Source organism: Elephas maximus, chromosome 6, assembly GCF_024166365.1.
Source record: "Elephas maximus indicus isolate mEleMax1 chromosome 6, mEleMax1 primary haplotype, whole genome shotgun sequence".
Taxonomy (NCBI): Eukaryota; Metazoa; Chordata; class Mammalia; order Proboscidea; family Elephantidae; genus Elephas; species Elephas maximus.
In genome coordinates, this window is record NC_064824.1 from 56,692,825 (window position 1) to 56,715,518 (window position 22,694).

Consider the following 22,694-nt stretch of genomic DNA (forward strand, 5'->3'; position numbering starts at 1 on the left):
ATATTTATTGAGAGGGAAAGGAGAACCATTCCCAAGTTAGAGCTCTGGTGTTGAATATTCAGTGCGATTTGATATATTTTAATTGCTATTGCACTATAACACCCTTTCCTTTGAAAATTCTTTGGGTGTGCTTCCCTGTTCTACCTAAATTAGCTGATAAATCACATAAACCAATAACCAAGGGCCTTGGTTGTTGTAGGAGTGAAGCCTTTAAAAATGGTATCATTCTTCTGATACTTTTTTTCTGTGATATTTATTTTAAGGAAAAAAAGTCATTATGTATGTGCCTTGCACGTTTATGTAAATACAGTTCACATTGCTGGTCTCATTTGTCCTTGTTTGAAAGGAAAAAAAAAAAAAAGGAAAGATTATTATAACTTCAGCTCACTTTGAAAGTATCTGTCCACTTTTTTTCAAAATACTTCCTCATACTGTGGCCAGCTCTGCCTATATCCGAATCATCTTCATTAAATGTTTCACAGTTGTCAAAAACAAGCCTGACATCTAGAGCAAAGGTTTCAAGGTTCGGATACCTGAAAGAAAACACGTGATTAGAGATTGCCTTTGTGGTTGCAGCTTAGGCTTATAATAAAAATGAAGAGGTAATAAAAGGTAAAATAAGAAGTAAAACTGAAAGGAAGAAGAAAAGATTAGGATAACTATTTCAACTGGTATCTAAAATATATGATACTCCTTTGTAAACATTTTTAAAAATTCCATGTCTGCCACTATGTAAGATTTAAAGACTGGTTAAATGGAAAAACTAATCTCTCTGAAGATCAAGACATGTTTCAACTAACTGACATTTTCTCATATCCCATTTCCTGTATGAACTATATCAAAATTCTGTTACAGAACTCATCCCACTTGACTAGTTTATTAACTCTTCTATTGCTTATAGTGCCCTATTCTCAGCTTAGATATCTTAAACATATTATCGGCATTCAAAAATGTTCAGTTGAGGGAGGAATAATGTAAATGCTTTCTATGCACTATAAATAATATGCTTACTTACCCTGTAGCTTATACAGATATTCCAAGATATGACACTCTCCGTTAAACCTCCTCCATTTCCCATCTCCCTTCTTGCTCCAGGTATACTATTTTGCTCAAGCACTGGGGCATGATGATCCAAAGCAGACAAAAAAAGCATGTGGGAAGTTCAAGTCCACCAGAAATGCCTCAGAAGAAAGGCCTGGCAATCTACTTCTGAAATAATCAGCCATCGAAAACCCTATGGAACACAGTTCTACTCTGACACATGGAGGGTTGGCCATGAGTCAGAATCAACTCTGGCGACTGGAACTGGATCCCTTTACCAGAGATAACATTATGAAAAACATTATCTCTGGTAAAGCGATGAAGCAGTGTGGCTTTAATGCTTTTCTGGTGGGATAAGCCCAATTCTCTTCTGCTGTGTAGGAGCACGGAGAACAGAAAGATAAATGAATCAGTCTAAGCTTACTGGTCAGAGAAGAATGGTACAGCTAAAGCCAACACAAACCCAATTTGATACAATTTCAATATTCTGAAAGAGGGCTTTCAGAAATTCAAATTTTAAATTAATTCTAATTTATTCATAAGTTGGATATTAAAATAAGTTACCCATTAGAAATACCTGTGAGGGACTGAAGTCCTAAGACCTTATAAAATGGAATTCTGTTTCTTTGATGAAATACTTTATAGTCTTTCACTCTCTATGTGTAACAGTGAAAGAAACAGAAGTTTTCTGTCTGTAACAAGCTCACAGAGAGTTGAGTCAGCCCTCATATAACCTCATCCATTTTCCTCTTCTTCTGGGATTTTTTAATTTTTTTAATTGAGGTAAAATTCACATAACATAAAATCAACTGTTTTAAAGTGAACAATTCAGAGGCATTTAGTACATCACGATGCTGTGAAACCACAACCTCTATCTAGTTTCAAAACATTTTTAACCCCAAAAGGAAATCCTGAGCCCATTAAGCACTTAATATCCACACCCCTTTTCCCCCAGCTCCTGGCAACAATCAGTCTGCTTTCTGTCTCTGTAGATTTACCTATTCTGAATATTTCATATTAATGAAATCATACACTATATGTGAGAAATACTTTTTATAAAATAGTTTAAAGTTACTTCAAGGACTATTTTTCTCTTTATACTATCCCTTACCACAAGAAAAGGTCTTAATGGTTGATGCTACAGAGACTGCAATGTAGGAAAGAATTCTAGGTGAGATTCTAGGGAGATAACGCCCACATTCAAACCCTTCCTTTAGGGGGATGTGGAAGCTGAAGGAGTCCAGAAAGATTAATTAAAGCAGGTACTTCCTCCTTTCAGGTCTCTAAATTTCTACTTTACAAATTTGAAATACTGTATACGAACTCATTAGTAGGGGTTTAATTAACTTGAAGTTAGAGACTGATGAATCCAATAAGTTCTGCCTACCACACGGCTGGGGTCACAAATAGCTTATACAGAATATCTTCCTCTCTGCCTGCCTCCACCGTGCTCCCCTCAATCATTTCTCAGGACTCATTCTCAAAAGAGAACTTCAGTCAATTTCTAAGCCTTCACTTTGGGGACTTTGACATTTAGGTTCATCCTCTATACAGGAATTGGAGGATCATGGAAGTTAAAAGTCAAGAGCTAATTTAAACACTGGTAAAGTCTTCCTGCGTAAGTCTTTGTCCTGGCCGGGTTTATTGTGAACTGTGTTGTCCCCTTAAACATCTGAGTAGTCTGAAAGACAGAAAAAGCAGCAGAACTAGGCTATATCTAGACAGCAGCTTTTGCTGTTTAGTTCATATTAAAACCAATAGTTTTAAATGTTTCTGAATTTGGGCAGGTGCCTGCTCTAATTTTTTGAAAATAAAACAAAGCAGACATAATCATTTGAAAGGCTAATATTTCAGCCTTAATCAATTAGTCATTTGCTCGGTCTGGTAGATCATTTGATATACATGAGAGAGACGGCGATCACTGTGAGTGAAGTTCTACTCAATGCTTCTAAATTGAATATAAATTAGAGTACAGTAATTTTCACCAAAAGAACATCTGGAAAGAACTAAATAATATATTGAGTAATAATAGCAATAACAATGTAATTTTAAAATACAGTATATGATTGTTTTTTCACTTTACAGTCCTTTTTCCATGTTTTTTAAGACTACCTAAAGTGATGGCTTAGATTACATTAAGCTCAACTGGCAGATAGCAATAAATGGAAGGAGAGGATGGTGGAGAGAAGGCAGCTCCACAACTTCTGGCTACTCCCATGTGGAACGGCTTTGTGTGGGCTTGTTCTTTAAGTGAACGGCTGTATTCTTGTGGCTCCAAAGTGGGCCACTGCCAGAATCAACTGAATTCCACCATCTTAAAGCTACTATTCTCTGGCTTGAATTTGAGGTGGTCTAACGGAAAGCATTACCTGTGACCAGGAAGTCATTTTACTCTTGTGATAGGATTACAGGGAGAACGTGACGGAAAGGAGCAAATAATAGTTTTCTTCCATATTTAATAAATGCATTTTTAGCATATTCTAACAACCTAGAATAAAGATTTTTCACATTTAAAATTTCTAATTATCTTCTACTCTTCAATTGTGATAACAACAACAACAAAAAAACCCATTGCTGTCAAGTCAATTCTGACTCATAATGACCTATAGGGCAGAGTAGACCTGCCTCATAGAGTTTCCAAGGAGCACTCGGTGGATTCGAACTGCCGACCTTTTGGTTAGCAGATGTAGCACTTAACCACTATGCCACCAGGGTTTCCTGAATTGTGATAATCTGAAAATATTCTAGTCAATTTTTATTAAATCCACATGAGGTGGTGTCAATATTCCATTGATTCACAAAGCAAGTGGTTAATTTTTGGGCTCCAGATTGTGTGTTACATTCTTTGGGAGGCTTCCCTGATACTTCTCCTTACTCCTCGTCTGGGTTGGTACCCATTCAATGTGGTCCAAAGAAGGTTTATCATACCGCCTTTTAACCACTTCAGTAATTTCAACTGATTTGTCTCCCACGCTATCCTACTTTAACCAATACATACATACAGCTTTCCAAAGTTAGGGCCTATGTGTTTGCTGTTAATATATCCTAGGCTGACCAGAAAAGTGTGCAGTACATATCAGGCATTTTATAAATAATTACTGAATGGGAATGATTTACTTACTGTCCACTACTTAGTTTCTCTCTAATTGTGGAAAAATCCATAGGTTTCTTAATAACTTTCTTATAACCAGGAACAAGTTTCAAGTTTACAGGAAGTAGAAAAGGCCATGCATCCTCATGAGTTTCCATTTCAGTCAGGATCATACTAAAGAAAATAATGTATGAAATCAATACCTATGCTCTAGAATGATCTATTTTTAGTATAGAATGATCTGTTTTTATTAAAAATTTAGCTATTATCATTTTAGAAGTTAACACTTAATGTAAATTATTTTAAAAAGATAAAGGAATACATTTCCTTACAAACTGTCCAAAAGTAATCTTCAATATGGTAAAAGATTTCTAGACAAGTAAAATGGAATGTTGTAAATATATAGTACCTGCAAAGAGCTAGGTCCTTGGAGTCATCTCTCTTAGGTTTTTTAACAGAAGTAAAAGTTTCCTGTTTTGACAAGTTAATAGAAGTGTTTTCCTCCATTTTTCTTTTTTTGAGGTCTTTGTTTCCTCTTTTTAGGGAACTGCTTGTAGATGCAGAGTCTTCATCTTCAGTATCCCCTGCTAAAGGTACTTTCTTGCCTTTCTTCGGCTCATTTGTCTTTTTTCCTTTGACATGAAGTTTTTTGATTTTTAGAGTTTGACCACTTGCCTTTAATTAAAAAAAAAAAAAAGTGAGGTATAAGCAAATAACTGTCTACAGAACTTGCATTATTTTAAATTATGAAAGTCTAACAGGACAAACAAAAGGAATATTATCTCTGATCTGGACAGGTGATAATTCCATTATTTTCAAAAGAGCGTTGTGAATTTGTTTTCGCATAATATGAGGCTAAAATCAAATGAAAAATGAAAAATCCATTCATCTTAAGAATTCTTAAAACTTGAAGATGCTGATCTCAGGATAACTCAGGATAATCCACCTCTAGTATTACAGAACCTACCAGCAGTGTAATATAGGTCGCTAACTGAATGAATTTAAAGATTACAAAATGACTCTCTCTTAGAATACAATATAATTAAGAAAAAAGGTGAATATAGACAAAAATAAATAGCTCATTAACAAGAAAGCTGAAGGGTTGTTAATAAGCTGGGCCAAACATGAAAAAAAGAGCTCATGAAGCATGAAATAGAGAAAAGTTCTTTTTGTTAAGTTACCAAATCTAATGGATTTGATTTTTTTTTTTCTGGATAAAGAATGAAAAGTGTCTGCTATAAGAGAGCTCTACAAATTAAGAGTTCCCAGTAGTGAATAAAGCAGTGGTGAACGATGGGGGTGCCGGGGGCGGGCGGGGGGCGGGGGGTAGCAAGATGTCTGTTTTGTGGAAAACAATGTAGAAAAAAAAAATGATAAAAGAAGACAGAGATGCAAAGTCATTGGTATTATACGATTTTTGCTTTGATTTCCCAGAATACTACTTACCTTCTTTTGAAAGACAATTTTTCTTTTAACCGGAAGGTTAAGAAATCCTAGACTGCAGAGTCATATAACCAGTCCGGCAATAATTTACAATCGGCTGTATTCTTGAAATGAATTTGGCTAAGAATATCTCTTAGAGTATTTCAGATTAGTTTGAGTATTTCATGACCCTTTCTAGCAATATTTTTTTCTTAAACTGCTCTTTTATATAAGCAATTAAAATTATTTGGTTCTCTATTGGCAGGTTAAAAGTATAATTAAGGAGATATTTTAATTGACTAAAATAATAAGGCAAACCATAAATCCAACACTTTCCCCTATATCAAAGAATCACTACTACTTGTTACTAACTGAAGTAATTAAAATGTTTTACTAAGTCTCTTCTCCATTTAATTTGTTAATTTTCATTCACTAAAATCTGATTATTTTTGGTTTTCATATAACACTAAGCTCTTAGCACTCTGAAATCATAAAAAAAGATAAAGACAAAGCTTAATACAATAAGGAAAGAGTCCATTTAATGAAGATTAAATAAAATTAGATTGAATAGTCATGTTACTTAAAATAAAAAGAATAAAATTTCATGCATAATGGGCCAAAACTTCTAGTTCCAATTTGAACTACAATACTATTTGGGATCATTTCCTAATGAATTAATATAGAAAGAAAATATAAAAGTAAAATCAGAGAATAAAAAGACTTTTGTGATGTTTAAGAAAGGACAATGATGTCTCAACATAAATGTCTTTAATACCATAAATGATGTTTAGACAGTGGAGGTGCACACACTATAAAAGCTTGTACAGTTTACTCTGTTACCTGATTGCTTCGTTCTTGGGGAGAGACCCCCCGCTTCTCTCCATCTTGTTAGAGCCAAGTTCAAACAGAAACTTCAGTGGGTCTTAGGCAGAACCTACCAGATTACACATCCAAGGGTGCATTTCTCTTACGTTTGTATATTTATATATCAGAAATTGTAGCCGGTGGACTACAGGCTGTAAACAGCCCACAGAATGTGCTGTTTGGCTCTTAGGATGCTTGTAAAAGCTCTGAATTTGTTGCCAATGTTAAAAATTTGGGAGGAGATCCGGGGCCAAGATGGCGGACTAGGTGGACGCTACCGCGGATCCCTCTTGCAACAAAGACTCGGAAAAACAAGGGAATCGATCACATACATAACAATCTACGAACTCTGAACAACAAGCACAGACTTAGAGACGGAAAACGAACAAATACGGGCAGACAGCGACTGTTTTCAGAACTAGGAGCCAGCGCACCAGCCAACTACTTGGAAAATCTAGTTTCCCAGTGATGGCTCGGAGACAGCAGTCCATATCAAACCACATAAAGAAACAGACCATGACAGCTTCTCCAACCCCCCAAACAGAAGAATCAAAATCTTTCCCAAATGAAGATACAATCCTGGAATTATCAGATACAGAATATAAAAAACTAATTTACAGAATGCTTAAAGATATCACAAATGAAATTAGGATAAATGCAGAAAAAGCCAAGGAACACACACTGATAAAACTGTTGAAGAACTCAAAAAGATTATTCAAGAACATAGTGGAAAAATTAACAAGTTGCAAGAATCCATAGAGAGACAGCATGTAGAAATCCAAAAGACTAACAATAAAATTACAGAATTTGACAACGCAATAGAAAGTCAGAGGAGCAGACTCGAGCAATTAGAATGTAGACTGGGACTTCTGGAGGACAAGGGAAACAACAGCAACATAGCTGAAAAAAAATCAGATAAAAGAATTTAAAAAAATGAAGAAACCCTAAGAATCATGTGGGACTCTATCAAGAAGGATAACTTGCGAGTGATTGGAGTCCCAGAACAGGGAGGGGGGACAGAAAACACAGAGAAAATAGTTGAAGAACTCCTGACACAAAACTTCCCTGACATCATGAAAGACGAAAGGATATCTATCCAAGATGCTCATCAAACCCCATTTAAGATTGATCCAAAAAGAAAAACACCAAGACATATCATCATCAAACTTGCCAAAACCAAAGACAAACAGAAAATTTTAAAAGCAGCCAGGGAGAAAAGAAAGGTTTCCTTCAAGGGAGAATCAATAAGAATAAGTTCAGACTACTCAGCAGAAACCATGCAGGCAAGAAGGGAATGGGACAACATATACAGAACACTGAACGAGAAAAACTGCCAACCGAGGATCATATATCCAGCAAAACTCTCTCTGAAATATGAAGGAGAAATTAAGATATTTACAGATAAACACAAGTTTAGAGAATTTGCAAAAACTAAACCAAGACTGCAAGAAATGCTAAAGGAGATTGTTTGGCCGGATGACCAATAATATCAGGTACCAGCACAATACAAGGTCACAAAACAGAACGTCCTGATATCAACGCAACTCAAACAGGGAAAGCACAAAAACAAACAAATTAAGACTAATTCTAAAAAATAAATAAATAAACAAAATAATACACACAACAGGAAATCATGGAAATCAATAGATAAACGATCAAAATAATCAAAAAGAGGGACTAAATATAGGAGGCATTGAACTGCCAGATGGAGAGTGATACAAGGCGAAATAGAAGGATACAAGTTAGGGTTTTACTTAGAAAAATAGGGGTAAATAAAAAGGTAACCACAAAAAGGAATATCAATCCCATAACTCAAGAAAAAAGCCAAGAAAAACGTAACGACTCAATAAACACAAAGTTAAACATTATGAAAATGAGGATCTCACAAGCTACTAAGAAAAACGTCTCAGCACAAAAAAGCATGTGGAAAAATGAAATGGCCAACAACACACATGAAAAGGCATCAAAATGACAGCACTAAAAACTTACTTATCTATAATTACGTTGAATGTAAATGGACTAAATGCACCAATAAAGAGACAGAGAGTCACGGACTGGATAAAAAAACACGATCCATCTATATGCTGCCTACAAGAGACACACCTTAGACTTAGAGACACAAACAAACTAAAACTCAAAGGATGGAAAAAAATATATCAAGCAAACAATAAGCAAAAAAGAAGAGGAGTAGCAATATTAATTTCTGACAAAATAGACTTTAGACTTAAATCCGCCACAAAGGATAAAGAAGGACACTATATAATGATAAAAGGGACAATTGATCAGGAAGACATAACCATATTAAATATTTACGCACCTAATGACAGGGCTGCAAGATACATAAATCAAATTTAAACAGAATTGAAAAGTGAGATAGACACCTCCACATATATAGTAGGAGACTTCAACACACCACTTTCGGAGAAGGACAGGACACCCATTAAGAAGCTCAATAGAGACACGGAAGACCTACTTACAACAATCAACCAACTGGACCTCATTGACTTATACAGAACACTCCACCCAACTGCTGCAAAATATACTTTTTTTTCTAGCGCACATGGAACATTCTCTAGAATAGACCACATATTAGGGCATAAAACAAATCTTTCCAGAATCCAAAACATCGAAATATTACAAAGCATCTTCTCAGACCACAAGGCAATGAAGCTAGAAATCATAACAGAAAAACTAGGGAAAAGAAATCAAATACTTGGAAAATGAACAATACCCTCCTGAAAAAAGACTGGGTTATAGAAGACATCAAGGAGGGAATAAGGAAATTCTTAGAAAGCAACGAGAATGAAAATACTTCCTATCAAAACCTCTGGGACACAGCAAAGGCAGTGCTCAGAGGCCAATTTATATCGATAAATGCACACATACAAAAAGAAGAAAGAGCCAAAATCAGAGAACTGTCCCTACAACTTGAACAAATAGAAAGTGAGCAACAAAAGAATCCATCAGGCACCCGAAGAAAACAAAGAATAAAAATTAGAGCTGAACTAAATGAATTAGAGAACAGAAAAACAATTGAAAGAATTAACAAAGCCAAAAGCTGGTTCTTTGAAAAAATTAACAAAATTGATAAACCATTGGCTAGACTGACTAAAGAAAAACAGGAAAGGAAACTAATAACCCGAATAAGAAACGAGAAGGACCACATCACAACAGAACCAAATGAAATCAAAAGAATCATATCAGATTACTACATAAAATTGTACTCTAACAAATTTGAAAACCTAGAAGAAATGGATAAATTCTTGGAACAATACTACTTACCTAAACTAACACATTCAGAAGTAGAACAACTAAATAGACCCATAACAAAAAAAGAGATTGAAACGGTAATCAAAAAACTCCCAACAAAAAAAAGTCCTGGCCCAGATGGCTTCACTGCAGAGTTCTACCAAACCGTCACAGAAGACTTAACACCATTACTATTGAAGGTATTTCAAAGTATAGAAAAAGACGGAATACTACCCAACTCATTCCATGAAGCTACCATCTCCCTGATACCAAAACCAGGTAAAGACATTACAAAAAAAGAAAATTTTAGACCTATATCCCTCATGAACATAGATGCAAAAATCCTTAACAAAATTCTAGCCAATAGAATCCAACAACACATCAAAAAAATAATACACCCTGATCAAGTGGGATTTATACCAGGTATGCAAGGCTGGTTTAATATCAGAAAAACCATTAATGTAATCCATCACATAAATAAAACAAAAGATAAAAACCACATGATCTTATCAATAGATGCAGAAAAGGCATTTGACAAAGTTCAACACCCATTTATGATAAAAACTCTAACCAAAATAGGAATTGAAGGAAAATTCCTCAACATAATAAAGGGCATATATGCAAAGCCAACGGCCAATATCACTCTAAATGGAGAGAACCTGAAAGCATTTCCCTTGAGAACGGGAACCAGACAAGGATGCCCTTTATCACCGCTCTTATTCAACATCATACTTGAAGTCCTAGCCAGGGCAATTAGGCTAGACAAAGAAATAAAGGGTATCCAGATTGGTAAGGAGGAAGTAAAGCTATCACTATTTGCAGATGACATGATCGTATACATGGAAAACCCTAAGAAATCCTCCAGAAAACTACTGAAACTAAGGGAAGAGTTTGGAAGAGTCTCAGGATATAAAATAAACATACAAAAATCACTTGGATTCCTCTACATCAACAAAAAGAACACCGAAGAGGAAATAACCAAATCAATACCATTCACAGTAGCCCCCAAGAAGATAAAATACTTAGGAATAAATCTTACCAAGGATGTAAAAGACCTATACAAAGAAAACTATAAAACTCTGCTACAAGAAATTCAAAAGGACACACTTAAGTGGAAAAACATACCCTGCTCATGGATAGGAAGACTTAACATAGTAAAAATGTCTATTCTACCAAAAGCCATTTATACATACAACGCACTTCCAATCCAAATACCAATGTCATACTTTAAGGGAATAGAGAAACAAATCACTAATTTCATATGGAAAGGAAAGAACCCCCGGATAAGCAAAACATTACTGAAAAAGAAGAAGAAAGTGGGAGGCCTCACCCTACCTGATTTCAGAACCTATTATATAGCTACAGTAGTCAAAACAGCCTGGTACTGGTATAACAACAGGCACATAGACCAATGGAACAGAATTGAGAATCCAGATATAAATCCATCCATGTATGAGCTGCTGATATTTGACAAAGGACCAGTGTCAGTCAATTGGGGAAATAATAGTCTTTTTAACAAATGGTGCTGGCATACCTGGATATCCATTTGCAAAAGAATGAAACAGGACCCATACCTCACACCATGCACAAAAACTAACTCCAAGTGGATCAAAGACCTAAACATAAAGACTAAAACGATAAAAATCATGGAAGAAAAAATAGGATCTACCCTAGGAGCCCTAATACAGGGCATAAACAGAATACAAAACATTACCAGAAATGATGAAGAGAAACCAGATAACTGGGAGCTCCTAAAAATCAAACACCTATGCTCATCTAAAGACTTCTCCAAAAGAGTAAAAAGACCACCTACAGATTGGGAAAGAATTTTCAGCTATGACATCTCCGACCAGAGCCTGATCTCTAAAATCTACATGATTCTGTCAAAACTCAACCACAAAAAGACAAACAACCCAATCAAGAAGTGGGCAAAGGATATGAACACACATTTCACTAAGGAAGATATTCAGGCAGCCAACAGATACATGAGAAAATGCTCTCGATCATTAGCCATTAGAGAAATGCAAATTAAAACTACGATGAGATTCCATCTGACACCAACTAGACTGGCATTAATTCAAAAAACACAAAATAATAAATGTTGGAGAGGCTGCGGAGAGACTGGAACTCTCATACACTGCTGGTGGGATTGTAAAATGGTACAACCACTTTGGAAATCCATCTGGCGTTATCTTAAACAGTTAGAAATAGAACTACCATACAACCCAGAAATCCCACTCCTCGGAATATACCCTAAAGGTACAAGAGCCTTCACACAAACAGATATATGCACACCCATGTTTATTGCAGCTCTGTTTACAATAGCAAAAAGCTGGAAGCAACCAAGATGTCCATCAACGGACGAATGGGTAAATAAATTGTGGTATATTCACGCAATGGAATACTACGCATCGATAAAGAACAGTGACGAATCTCTGAAACATTTCATAACATGGAGGAATCTGGAAGGCATTATGCTGAGCGAAATGAGTCAGTTGCAAAAGGACAAATATTGTATAAGACCACTATTATAAGATCTTGAGAAATAGAAAAAACGGAGAAGAACACATACTTATGTGGTTACGAAGGGGGGAGGGAGGGAGGGAGGGAGAGGGCTTTTTATTGATCAATCTGTAGATGGGAACTGCTTTGGGTGAAGGGAAAGACAACACTCAAAACAAGGAAGGTCAGCCTAATTGGACTGGATTAAAAGTAAAGAGGTTTCCGAGATAAAATGAAAGCTTCAAAGGTCAGCGAAGCAGGGGCTGGGGTCTGGGGAACTTGGTTTGAGGGGACTTCTAAGTCAATGGGCAAAACAATTCTATTATGAAAACACTCTGCATCCCACTTTGAATTGTGGCGCCTGGGGTCCTAAATGCCAACAAGCGGCCATCTAAAATACATTAATTGGTCTCAACCCACCGGGAGCAAAGGCAAAGGAAGAACACCAAGGTCACACGACAACTAAGAACCCAAGAGACAGAAAGGGCCACTTGAACCAGAGACCTACATTATCCTGAGACCAGAAGAACTAGTTGGTACCTGGCCACAATCGATGTCTGCCCTGTCAGGGAACACAACAGACAACTCCTGAGGGAGCAGGAGACCAATGGGATGCAGACCCCAAATTCTCATTAAAAGACCACACCTAATGGTATGATTGCGACTAGAGGAATCCCAGAGACAATGCTCCCCAGAACTTCTGATGGCACAGGACAGGAACCATCCCCGAAGACAAATCATCAGGCATGAAAAGGACTGGTCAGTGGGGGGGAGAGAGATACTGATGAAGAGTGAGCTAATTAAATCAGGTGGACATGGGAGAGTGGGTTGGCAACTCTTGACTGGAGGGGGGATGGGAAGATAGAGAGAGAGGGAAGATGGTAAAATTGGCAGGAAACGAGAGACTATAAGGGCTGACTCAATAGGGGGAGAGCAAGTGGGAGAAGGGAGTAAGATGTATGTAAAGCTACATGTGACAGACTGATTGGAATGGTAAATGTTCACTTGAAGCTTAATAAAAATTAAAAAAAAAAAAATTTGGGAGGATATATATAAAAATCCATAATATTGACTTCTCTTGACATATTTAAAGATCCTGAAACACTGGGCCTACATTCCTATGTGATTACTGTCTGGAGCTGAGAGGTGAGGATCACAGTTAGATGGGGCATGACTCTCCTGTTTGCCACAGTCCCCACCAGGGATCCAAGAAGCTCTTTTCATGCTTATTTGCCTAGCTTTTGCAGGCACTAGGGTTTGAAAATTGTAATATGTGTATCTGTGAGCATATATAAATATGGACATATGCATACACACATACACTTGGAATAAAAATACTTAAATTTTAATGATCTGTATAAAAATGTCCACTTAAGAGCAAAATGTATAGCATAAATATTTCTAAATAACTACGAATTAATGGGTGAAACATTTTATAAGCCTTAAGTTTTTCTTAAATAAAAAAAAAAATGCTCAGAACATTTTCACTGTTGTAAGAAACATTAACATCTAATTTACTACATTTAAGAATGAAAAAAGCAAATGCATAGAAAACTATCTCACATAGAAGGGCTTAGAAGGAATCATAGCTCTAATGTCTCCTAGTCTACTCCTTGAATGACAGCCAGAATTCTAATTTAAGTAAATTCACTGAAAACAAAACTTACAATGGCCTAGCAGGTGATATCTCTAAGAATTAAAATACTTATCTATTAGTAATTCATAAAATATTAGAGAAATTTTCTGTAACTTTTTTTTGACAATAATGATGCTAAAGCATAATTTATGTACAACTAGTGAAGACTATTGCTAAAAAAAAAAACTAAACTACACTTAAATACATAGAACAAAAAATGATCAAGTAATGAGAAATTAAAGTGATTATTAATAAACATGATATCACAAGGGATGCCTGCAATTTTGTAAAATATATCCTAAAATACATTAAAGTATTAATGAAAACATTTCACAGAACTTTACAGCTCATAAAACTTTACATACATGACCTTATTTGATCCTCACAAATCTCCACAAAGCAGATACTATTCCATTTTACAGATGCTAACACTAAAGCTAAGAAAGCACATTGATGTTTACAGATCAGGGAGGTGAGAAAAACCAGCAAAGGAGATGGACAGCTGTAGGAAATGAGTTGGAAAGAAAAGGAGTTAGTGGACAGGATGTATGTTTGGGATTGAGTTTATGGACAGGCTGTAGTTACTGGTAATGATTAGGTCAAGAGAATAAAGATGGGAGAGAGTGGCTGAGGTAGGAAACAGTGAAAAGTTTGGCCCGCAACACATGCTGATCCTTTTATACTTCTTATTCCCTGTTTTCTAACTCCAAAACCCATTTCTTTTCATTTTATCATATTGCTTCTCTCTTAATTAATGGTATGAGTTTACAGGTTTGTATTTTAAATATGACTGGAAAATGACTTAAAATACACATGCTTACCATATGACCTGGCAATTCCGTGCTTAGGTATATACCCAAGAGAACTAAAAACATATGTTCATATAAAAACTTGTAAAGAATGTTCATAGCATTTTCATAATAACCAAAAAGTAGAAAAAATCCAAATGTCCATCAAATGATAAATGGATAAATATCTACGTAATGTAATTTATTTGGCCATAAAAAGGAATGAAGTACTGTTTCATGCCACAATGTGAAGGAACCTTGAAAATATTATGCTAAGTAAAAGATACCAGTCACAAAAGGCCACATATTGTATGACTCCATTTATATGAAAGGTCCAGAATAGGCAAATCCATAGAGACAGAAAGTAGATTAGTGGTGGTTAAGGGCTGTGGAGAAGGAGGAAGTGGAAATAACTGCTAATGGGTTCGAGGGATCTTTTGGGGTGATAAAAATATAGAATTAGGTAATGGTGATGTCTGCACAACTTTGTGAATATATTAAAAATCACTGAGTAGTACATTTTAAAAGGTGAATTTTATGGTACGTGAATTTTATATAAAGAACATAAAGCTTTGCATTTTGATCTGGCACTTAAAAGCTTAGTTTTTGATCAGCTTTACCTTAGCAATGCAAGCTGGACAAAACCAGTCCCCATCTGGTATAGTAGTAATCTTGGGTCTATGGCAGTATGTATGACAACCTTTGTCACAGCCATCACAGAGAAGGAGCAGCTCTTCATTGTCTCCCTTTCGACAGATCTGGCAGTACTACAACACATGAAAATCATTTAAAGTTAACCCTCTGCTTTGAATAACAGTTATGGGGATGTTAAACAAACCAAAATTCCTAGTTTATATTAGTAATGAACATTCCGCTTGCTAACAAATATACAGTAGCCATACACATCTATGTATCTCTCATTACACAGATATGGACCACATGACGGGGTGAGCAGTTCTGTTGGGGTCAATGCACATTTCAGGTACACCGCAAAGAACAAAGCTAGAGGCTGAATGCCTGCACACACTTCAGAAGCAAGTACACATTAACATATGAAATAATTAACATGACATTACAGCACATAAAGCAATGAATAGCTTTAATATGTGGTGGTTTTTAAAAAAAATGTGTTTTATCTTTTGATTCTCTTAGCATCCTTGTGATATCCTGAGAAAGGAATAAAGGTTAGAGTTATTAGCAAAGATCAAAATCAAGAAACTTGCATTTAGATCAGAATTGTATACAATAACGAAAATCCCCGTAGATGTTGACTAAATTATTCATCTATTTTTTGCTTTTAAAATGATTTTAAAAGAAACTTTGAAAATCAAATCAACCCAAATCAAAAGCATATAAAATGTATCACTACAAAATAATTTTAAAGGAAAAAGATACAATAAATTAAACCAAAGAATTTAAGAGGTCACGATTTATTCTGTAGAGCTAAAAATAAAATTATTTCTTCCCTATTGAAAAATTTCTAGTACCATAAAGCTGAAGTACATAACTTTAAAGTCTGCAAAATAAGACTGTTTAACGCTTACATACTTTATACGACAGATTTCACAAACGGAAAGAAGAAAGGTGAAAGTGACAAGTATAATTTTTCAAGATGTGTTAAAAACGGTAAAAACTAACATTCTTTTTTGATATTTAGTTCATATTTTCAGTCACAATATAACATGTCCTATAATCAATATTTAAAACAAAAACATTTAAACTAGAAATCATTTATACTACTTTAAATTTATAACAAGATAGCTTAATTGTTTAAGCTTAATTTGTTTACTTTTCAGTACATTAAATCCTAATCTGGGAACATCTTCTCTAACTCAACATGTACGCTGTTGTTGTTAGTTGCTGTCCACTCAATTCTGACTCATGGCCACCCGTGTGTGCAGAGTGGAACTGCTGCTGCACAGGGTCTTCAAGGCTGTCACCTTTCAGAAGCAGGTACACTAGTGATACTTTAAGAATCTTATCAAAATAGCAGATACACACTATTCAACTTAACATATTTTTACTAAATATATTTAATATATTAGCAATATCAAAATTGGCATTTGTACTAAGATTAAAAGCAGCATGAATTTAACATTCCAAGAATGATTATCTGTCTTATGACTTTTTCTATTACCACATCACTAAATTCCTTAATATGGTGTTAAACTGTATCTCCAAAATTGAGTTTTAACTTTGAAACTTTCATTGTAAAGTTACAAAGGACACAAACAAAAAGGAACCCCAAACCCACAGCCGTCCACTTGGTGCCGACTTCTAGGAACCCTGAAGGATAGAGCAGAGCTGCCCCCACAGGGTTTCAAAGGCTGTAAACCTTTACAGAAGCAGACAGCCACATCTTTCTTCCATTGTAAATTTGCTCACTGAGAAATAACATTTGGAAGGTTATCTTTAAGCCTCTAAAATAACAATTATAAAATAAACAGTAATTTAAAAATAAGATTCATGACATAATTCTCACTGTTTTCTACAATAACTAAAATACTACAAAGTCTTAGCTCTCATGCTTATGATTAAAAAACAGAATAATATTCTGATACTTATTAAGAAGGAATGACAAACATCAAACTTATAGCTCTTTTGAAAATCACAGGAACAGCTTACAGGATGTTAAAGCAAATACATTAATATTTGGTTTTAAGTCCTTTGCTACTACAGTTAAGGAATTGTGGATGTTGCCTAGTTTTTAAAAGTAACAGCAATATAAAGCATACTCTGGGCAGAGAATTATCTGGGAGCAAATTATGGCAACTCCTTTCCTGGTAAGCTTGGGCTCTGACCAAGAGAATATTTGTAAAGCTATCAAGCAATTTAACATTTTGTTTAGGATACCATGAGGATTATTATTAACTTAATACCATTGAGTCAATTCTGACTCAATAGTAACCCTGTATTATTATAAACCAAGAAAACCAAACCTGTTGCCACTGAGCCAATTCTGACTCATAGACCCTCTAGGTCAGGGTAAAACTGCCCCATAAAATTTCCAAGGAGCGCCCGGTGAATTTGAACTGCAGACTTTTTGGTTAGCAGCCATAGCACTTAACCACTACGCCACCAGGGTTTGCTGTATTATTATAGGCGCTTTTAAATTTCTAATTAAAGGTTACAAAATGTTCATTAATCTTTGAATACAAAACTCTGCATATTTTCATGGTAGTTTCTGAGCAAATATTGTTAAACTTTTAAAAAAGATTTGAGAGCTGTATTAATAATGTGGGAAAGGTTAATGAATTTGCAAAAATTGAAAAAAGCTTTAGACTACAGAAAGTAAGTATCCTAATAAAAATACAGATCTCAGTACAAGTTTTGGGTTTCTAGGTACAGGCTTATAACAAAACTGACTACACTGTGATGATTATTTCGGTGGAGATGAGAAACAACTGTAGAAATTTCATTTTGATATAGGAACTCAATCTTTTTTTGATGATAATGTCCTAGATTTCACCAAATGTATTTGTCCAAGATAACTTTTAAACAGTTTTTGATATGATTTTTAAAAGGGTAAATTACAGAAACCTTACCCAGTAAAAATGCTACCAGATAAATTGAAAATGCCTTAAAATTTATGGAAAATTCTAACCTGGATTTGGAAAAACCTAAATTTAAACATACAGTGAAAACTGCAAATTCATTATTTTGTGAATATTTTAGGAAGAAGTGAAAAACAACAGAAGAAAGCACATTTATTTATATAGAATCAATCAGGCCTTAAGTAGTGTAAGCATAGAGGTAAAAATGAAGGGAAAATGCTGTTATTTACGGATCACTTCTTTTCTTCAGGGAACGGTCATTTTAAGTAAAGGAATTTCACCCCAAGCCGTTCTTGAAAACAAATTTCAAACGCCTAAATTTTAAAGCTAGTCTCAATTCTAAAGTAAATGTTAAGGTGATTCATAAAATAATACAAATTATAACATAATATATAATATAAAAGAGACAAGAGGGACAACTTATACATGATTTAAAATAAATACCTCACTGGAAAACATATGAAATATAGTTTTTGTTTTTGAACATACAGCACATAGGTGCCTGACACAAAGTAGAGGCTCACTACATGGTAACAACTGATTGAACCTGTACAAAGAAGGTGGAAAACCAGTTTTAATTATCAGAGGGAAGACTAAAATGTTTAGTCTTCATGTCAGCCACATCTGATGCCAAATAAATTACATAAATATATAAGCTAAGGGCTCTCTGTTTATTTTGCATTTACTTATCCATGTATTTCTTGGGATTAAAATGAAAACTGATAAAAATGCAAGACATTTTAGGAAGGCAGTGAAGGTATTAGATATTACCAATTACAATGTCACAAGGGTGAAGGGGCCTTCAAAATATTTAGGCTAATGAAGAATATACTGATGGAATGCAGAAAGACAACTTTAGTAAGAGTCATGAGCAATATTCAAAGGACGCAGAAACAAGATTTTCAAAAATAAAAGAGAACATATTTTGGTATCTCAAAAACCTCAAAATTAGGAGGAAGATGTCCAACTACACAGTATTTAAAAATCAGGCAAATTCTCAAATACAGTATGCATTATACTTTGACAGTAAGTAATATATCATTAAGAAAGATCTGGAGGTTGGGAAAAAAGGACAAATTAAATTAGTCATAGTATTTCTTAAATAAAAACACTTACAACTTTCATAATTGATTTTTCCCATGCTATTGATTTCTGTAACTGCTGAATGCACAGAGCTACCTGCGCAGCACTGCGAGCTTCTGATAATGCCCTTCTCCAGACCCTGAGCCCTGGAGCAATATCCTCTTCAATTCTGCATTGAAATATAGAAAAATTAAGTAGGTCATGTCTACATTTATGGTTACTGAATGTGAAACGATCATCACACTGAAAGCCAAGCAATGACAAAAACATGTAACAGCCAATAAGTATAAGGTTTAAGCAACTAAATTGGATGTAGTGCACAGACTGTGGCTACGTGCCTCAAAGCTTAGTCACGACCAGGTAAATGTAAGATCACTTTGCAAGGATTATCAACGCACATAACAAAAAAAAAAAAAAAGGTTTTTACAAAGCATCATGCAAATAGCATGATCCATACGGATCACAGACATACAAGAAGATACATAGATAACAGGCAATAGAAAATAGGCTCCAATTAGCAAAGAAGCACAATAATTTTTCAAGTTAATCTCAATAACCTACCCGTCACCATCACCACTAATGGATGGTGCAGGAGCAGGGACAGTAACTGTGCCCACATTATCCAGTTTGATCTGAATGGTGGTACTTAAGGGGCTCTTCAGATACCTTCTTTCAATGTTCCGCTCCAAATCAGCCAGCCTGGTTACAGCTATATCTAGGGGGTTGTCACTCTTCCGTTCTAGTGCATGTGCACTGCTTTCTTCTTCGCCAGTAAATTCTCCATCATGCTCCTTGCACAATTTAGTAAATGACTTATGTTCAAAATATACCAAGTCCTCCCTTTCTGATGCAGGCTCTGGACACATCCAACCCTATATATCAAGAGAGTAGTGTTATTACTGTTTTCTCTCAAAATGCCTGGTGGGTGAATTACCTTTACTTAAAATACAGCATCAGACACCAGCAGATCTCAAGGATCTTTACCTTGTCTTTCCTAATACTAGACAGAAACAAGAAAAACAAAAATTTTAAAACAGTTTTAAGAAATGCTTAAGAAGGAAAATTTAACAACTTTTGATATTATGGAAAGTATAAAAATCAACAAAGTACTCTGAAGGATTTTTGACTGAGATGCTTATATTAACTGCATAGGACCACTGAAATGGAAATCTCTTGGTAGCCTCTGAGCCTTGTTCTTCCTGTCTGTTTTCATTCCTTCCACTACTCTTCCATACAGGCTCTTTTACTCACCATTTTTCTTGGACCACAGGGGCCTTGCATAAGCTGTTACCTTTGCCTTACAGCTTTTCTGGGCTCCTCTTTATCTAGTTAACTCCACCCATCCTGCAGCTCTCAGCTTAAAAGTCACTTCCTCAGGGGATCAGTCCTTCCCTGACCACCCTGGATTACAGGTTCTCATTAGGCTCTCACAGAATATAATGCTCCATAGCCTTGTCATGTTGTAACTTTATACTCTGTGATTATCTGATTAACATCTTTCTACCTCTAAATTCCGTGAGGGCAGGGCTATGTCTGCTTTTACTCATTTTACCTCTAGCACAATGAAGGCAAATGGTAGGCACTCAATTCATATATGTTAATTGAGTCAATGAATAACTCAGCTTCCTTTTATTGAACTTCTAGCTCAAAATCCTTCAAAGATTCTCCAGTGTTTAAGAAAGTTCAAAATCTTTACCATGGCATTCAAGTACCTCAATCTACCTCTCTCTCATGTTCCCATTCATACATATATCCTTCAGTTAAATTACACATCTTGCCATTCCACAAACACGTCCTGACCTTCCTGATCCCAGTGCTCTGCTCGTGCTCCTCCCACTTCCTAGCATGGCATACCCTGTTCTTTAACTGTGAAAAGCTTATTCATCTTCTCAAATTCCATCTCAATATCTGCATGAAATCTTCCCTGATCTCCCATATCTCCACCAGAAGTAGTGTATCCTTTTTCTAAATTCATGTGTTACTCTGTACTTTTCTGTGATTAGTTACTAGATTCTGCATACATTTGTACATATTTTACTTCCCCTAACATATGGCAGGCTCTCTAATGGCAGGAACCACATTTTATTCAATTTTGTGGAATCCACTGTCAGGTACTCAGTAAATGCTCAGTAAATAAAAACAAAATGAACACTATCCTTTTTATTAAATTCCTTTAGAGACAATTATTTTATATGCTTACATATTGGCATCAATTCACCTTTAATTCATTAGAATCATTTATATTTAGAAAGGAAGGATGGAATTGTAAATAGTTTGCATAAGCATAGGGTACAAGTCATATCAAATGAACTTCATTCCCATATTTTGAAAGGCATACTAAATTGCTTAATCAAGGGAATTCTATAAAATAGTACATCTTGATTTCTGCAAAGCAACTGACAAGACGAGAAAACAAAATAAAACAAAACAAAAAATGACGACTACATTAGAATTAGAGAAGTTTAGACGGTTGAAAACTCTATACGAACAATGGCAGTTAACACAGCTGGTCAACTTGGAAAACTGTCCTCAGTGTCAATGCCCAAAGACTATATTTGGCCTGTCCTGTTAATGCACTTAGGAATAACTTAGATGACTGCTATTAAAACTAGGAAGGAAGTTCAATATTCTGGGTAACAGAACTATGAATAGTTCCATATGTAGAAAAAATGTACTCAAAGGAAATTAATAAAAAATTAACAATGATAAAATACAAATTTCAGTTTTAATGTTCATGCAGCTAATCACAGAAGCACCGCATGTGACAGATGTCACTTAAGAGCACTTTGAAAGAGGCCCAAGGAGTTTTGTTACAGTGCACACTCAGTGAAGCAATAGTATGATGGATGCTAAAAAGTGAGTACAGGTTTTAAAAAAAAAAAACAGGTTTAAATAGCATTAAAAGAAGTAGAGTACTAGATTAAGGAAAGTGGAAGTCTCATGCAGAGATTCAGACATCCTTATATATGGTTATGGGTATAACACTTGAAGAAGTGTATTGACACTGATGCTTATTCAGAAGAGAATCAGGAACCTGGAAACCATTTCACAGAACTAATGGTTGAAGAAATTAATAAGATTTAGCTTGAAAAGAGAAAGTTTAAAAAGAGACATAAGAGCTGTCTTTAGAGGAGCTGGAAGAATGATTAGCGTTTTTGTAAATTCTCAAAAACAGAACTAGGACTAGGAACTCAGTTTCCTACAATATAAAAAAACACTTCTGAATTTTTAGCAATATTGAAAATAGAAATAAACCCGTATAATAGTCCCAGGCCATCCGCTTAATGTGTCTTCTTAATGGCTAGTTCATCAGGTTAAACATAAATCTATTTTCTTTATAAGGAAAAAAAGAAAGAAACCATTAAATTGTCTATATCCATTGTCACTGAGTCGATCTGACTCATAGTGACACTATAGGACAGAGTAGAACTGCCCCATAGTATTTCCAAGGCTATAATCCTTAC

The 22,694-nt window shown here is 35.2% G+C and overlaps 1 protein-coding gene across 17 annotated transcripts in view; it reads right to left on the bottom strand.

The window, feature by feature from the left end:
• Positions 1-347: 347 nt before the first annotated feature.
• BAZ2B (bromodomain adjacent to zinc finger domain 2B) overlaps positions 348-22,694 on the bottom strand; it is a 468,630-nt gene continuing 446,283 nt past the window's right edge. For 13 of the 17 annotated variants that reach the window (XM_049888762.1, XM_049888761.1, XM_049888760.1 and 10 more), the window contains 6 exons: positions 19,792-20,102; positions 19,264-19,399; positions 15,214-15,360; positions 4,542-4,807; positions 4,163-4,306; positions 348-533 (listed from right to left, as the gene is read on the bottom strand). In XM_049888762.1, the coding sequence (XP_049744719.1) occupies positions 380-533; positions 4,163-4,306; positions 4,542-4,807; positions 15,214-15,360; positions 19,264-19,399; positions 19,792-20,102 (1,158 nt within the window). In that variant the 3' untranslated portion in view covers positions 348-379. The remainder of the gene's footprint in view (positions 534-4,162; positions 4,307-4,541; positions 4,808-15,213; positions 15,361-19,263; positions 19,400-19,791; positions 20,103-22,694) is intronic. The other 4 variants (XM_049888774.1, XM_049888773.1, XM_049888770.1 and 1 more) reach the window with 1 other exon arrangement.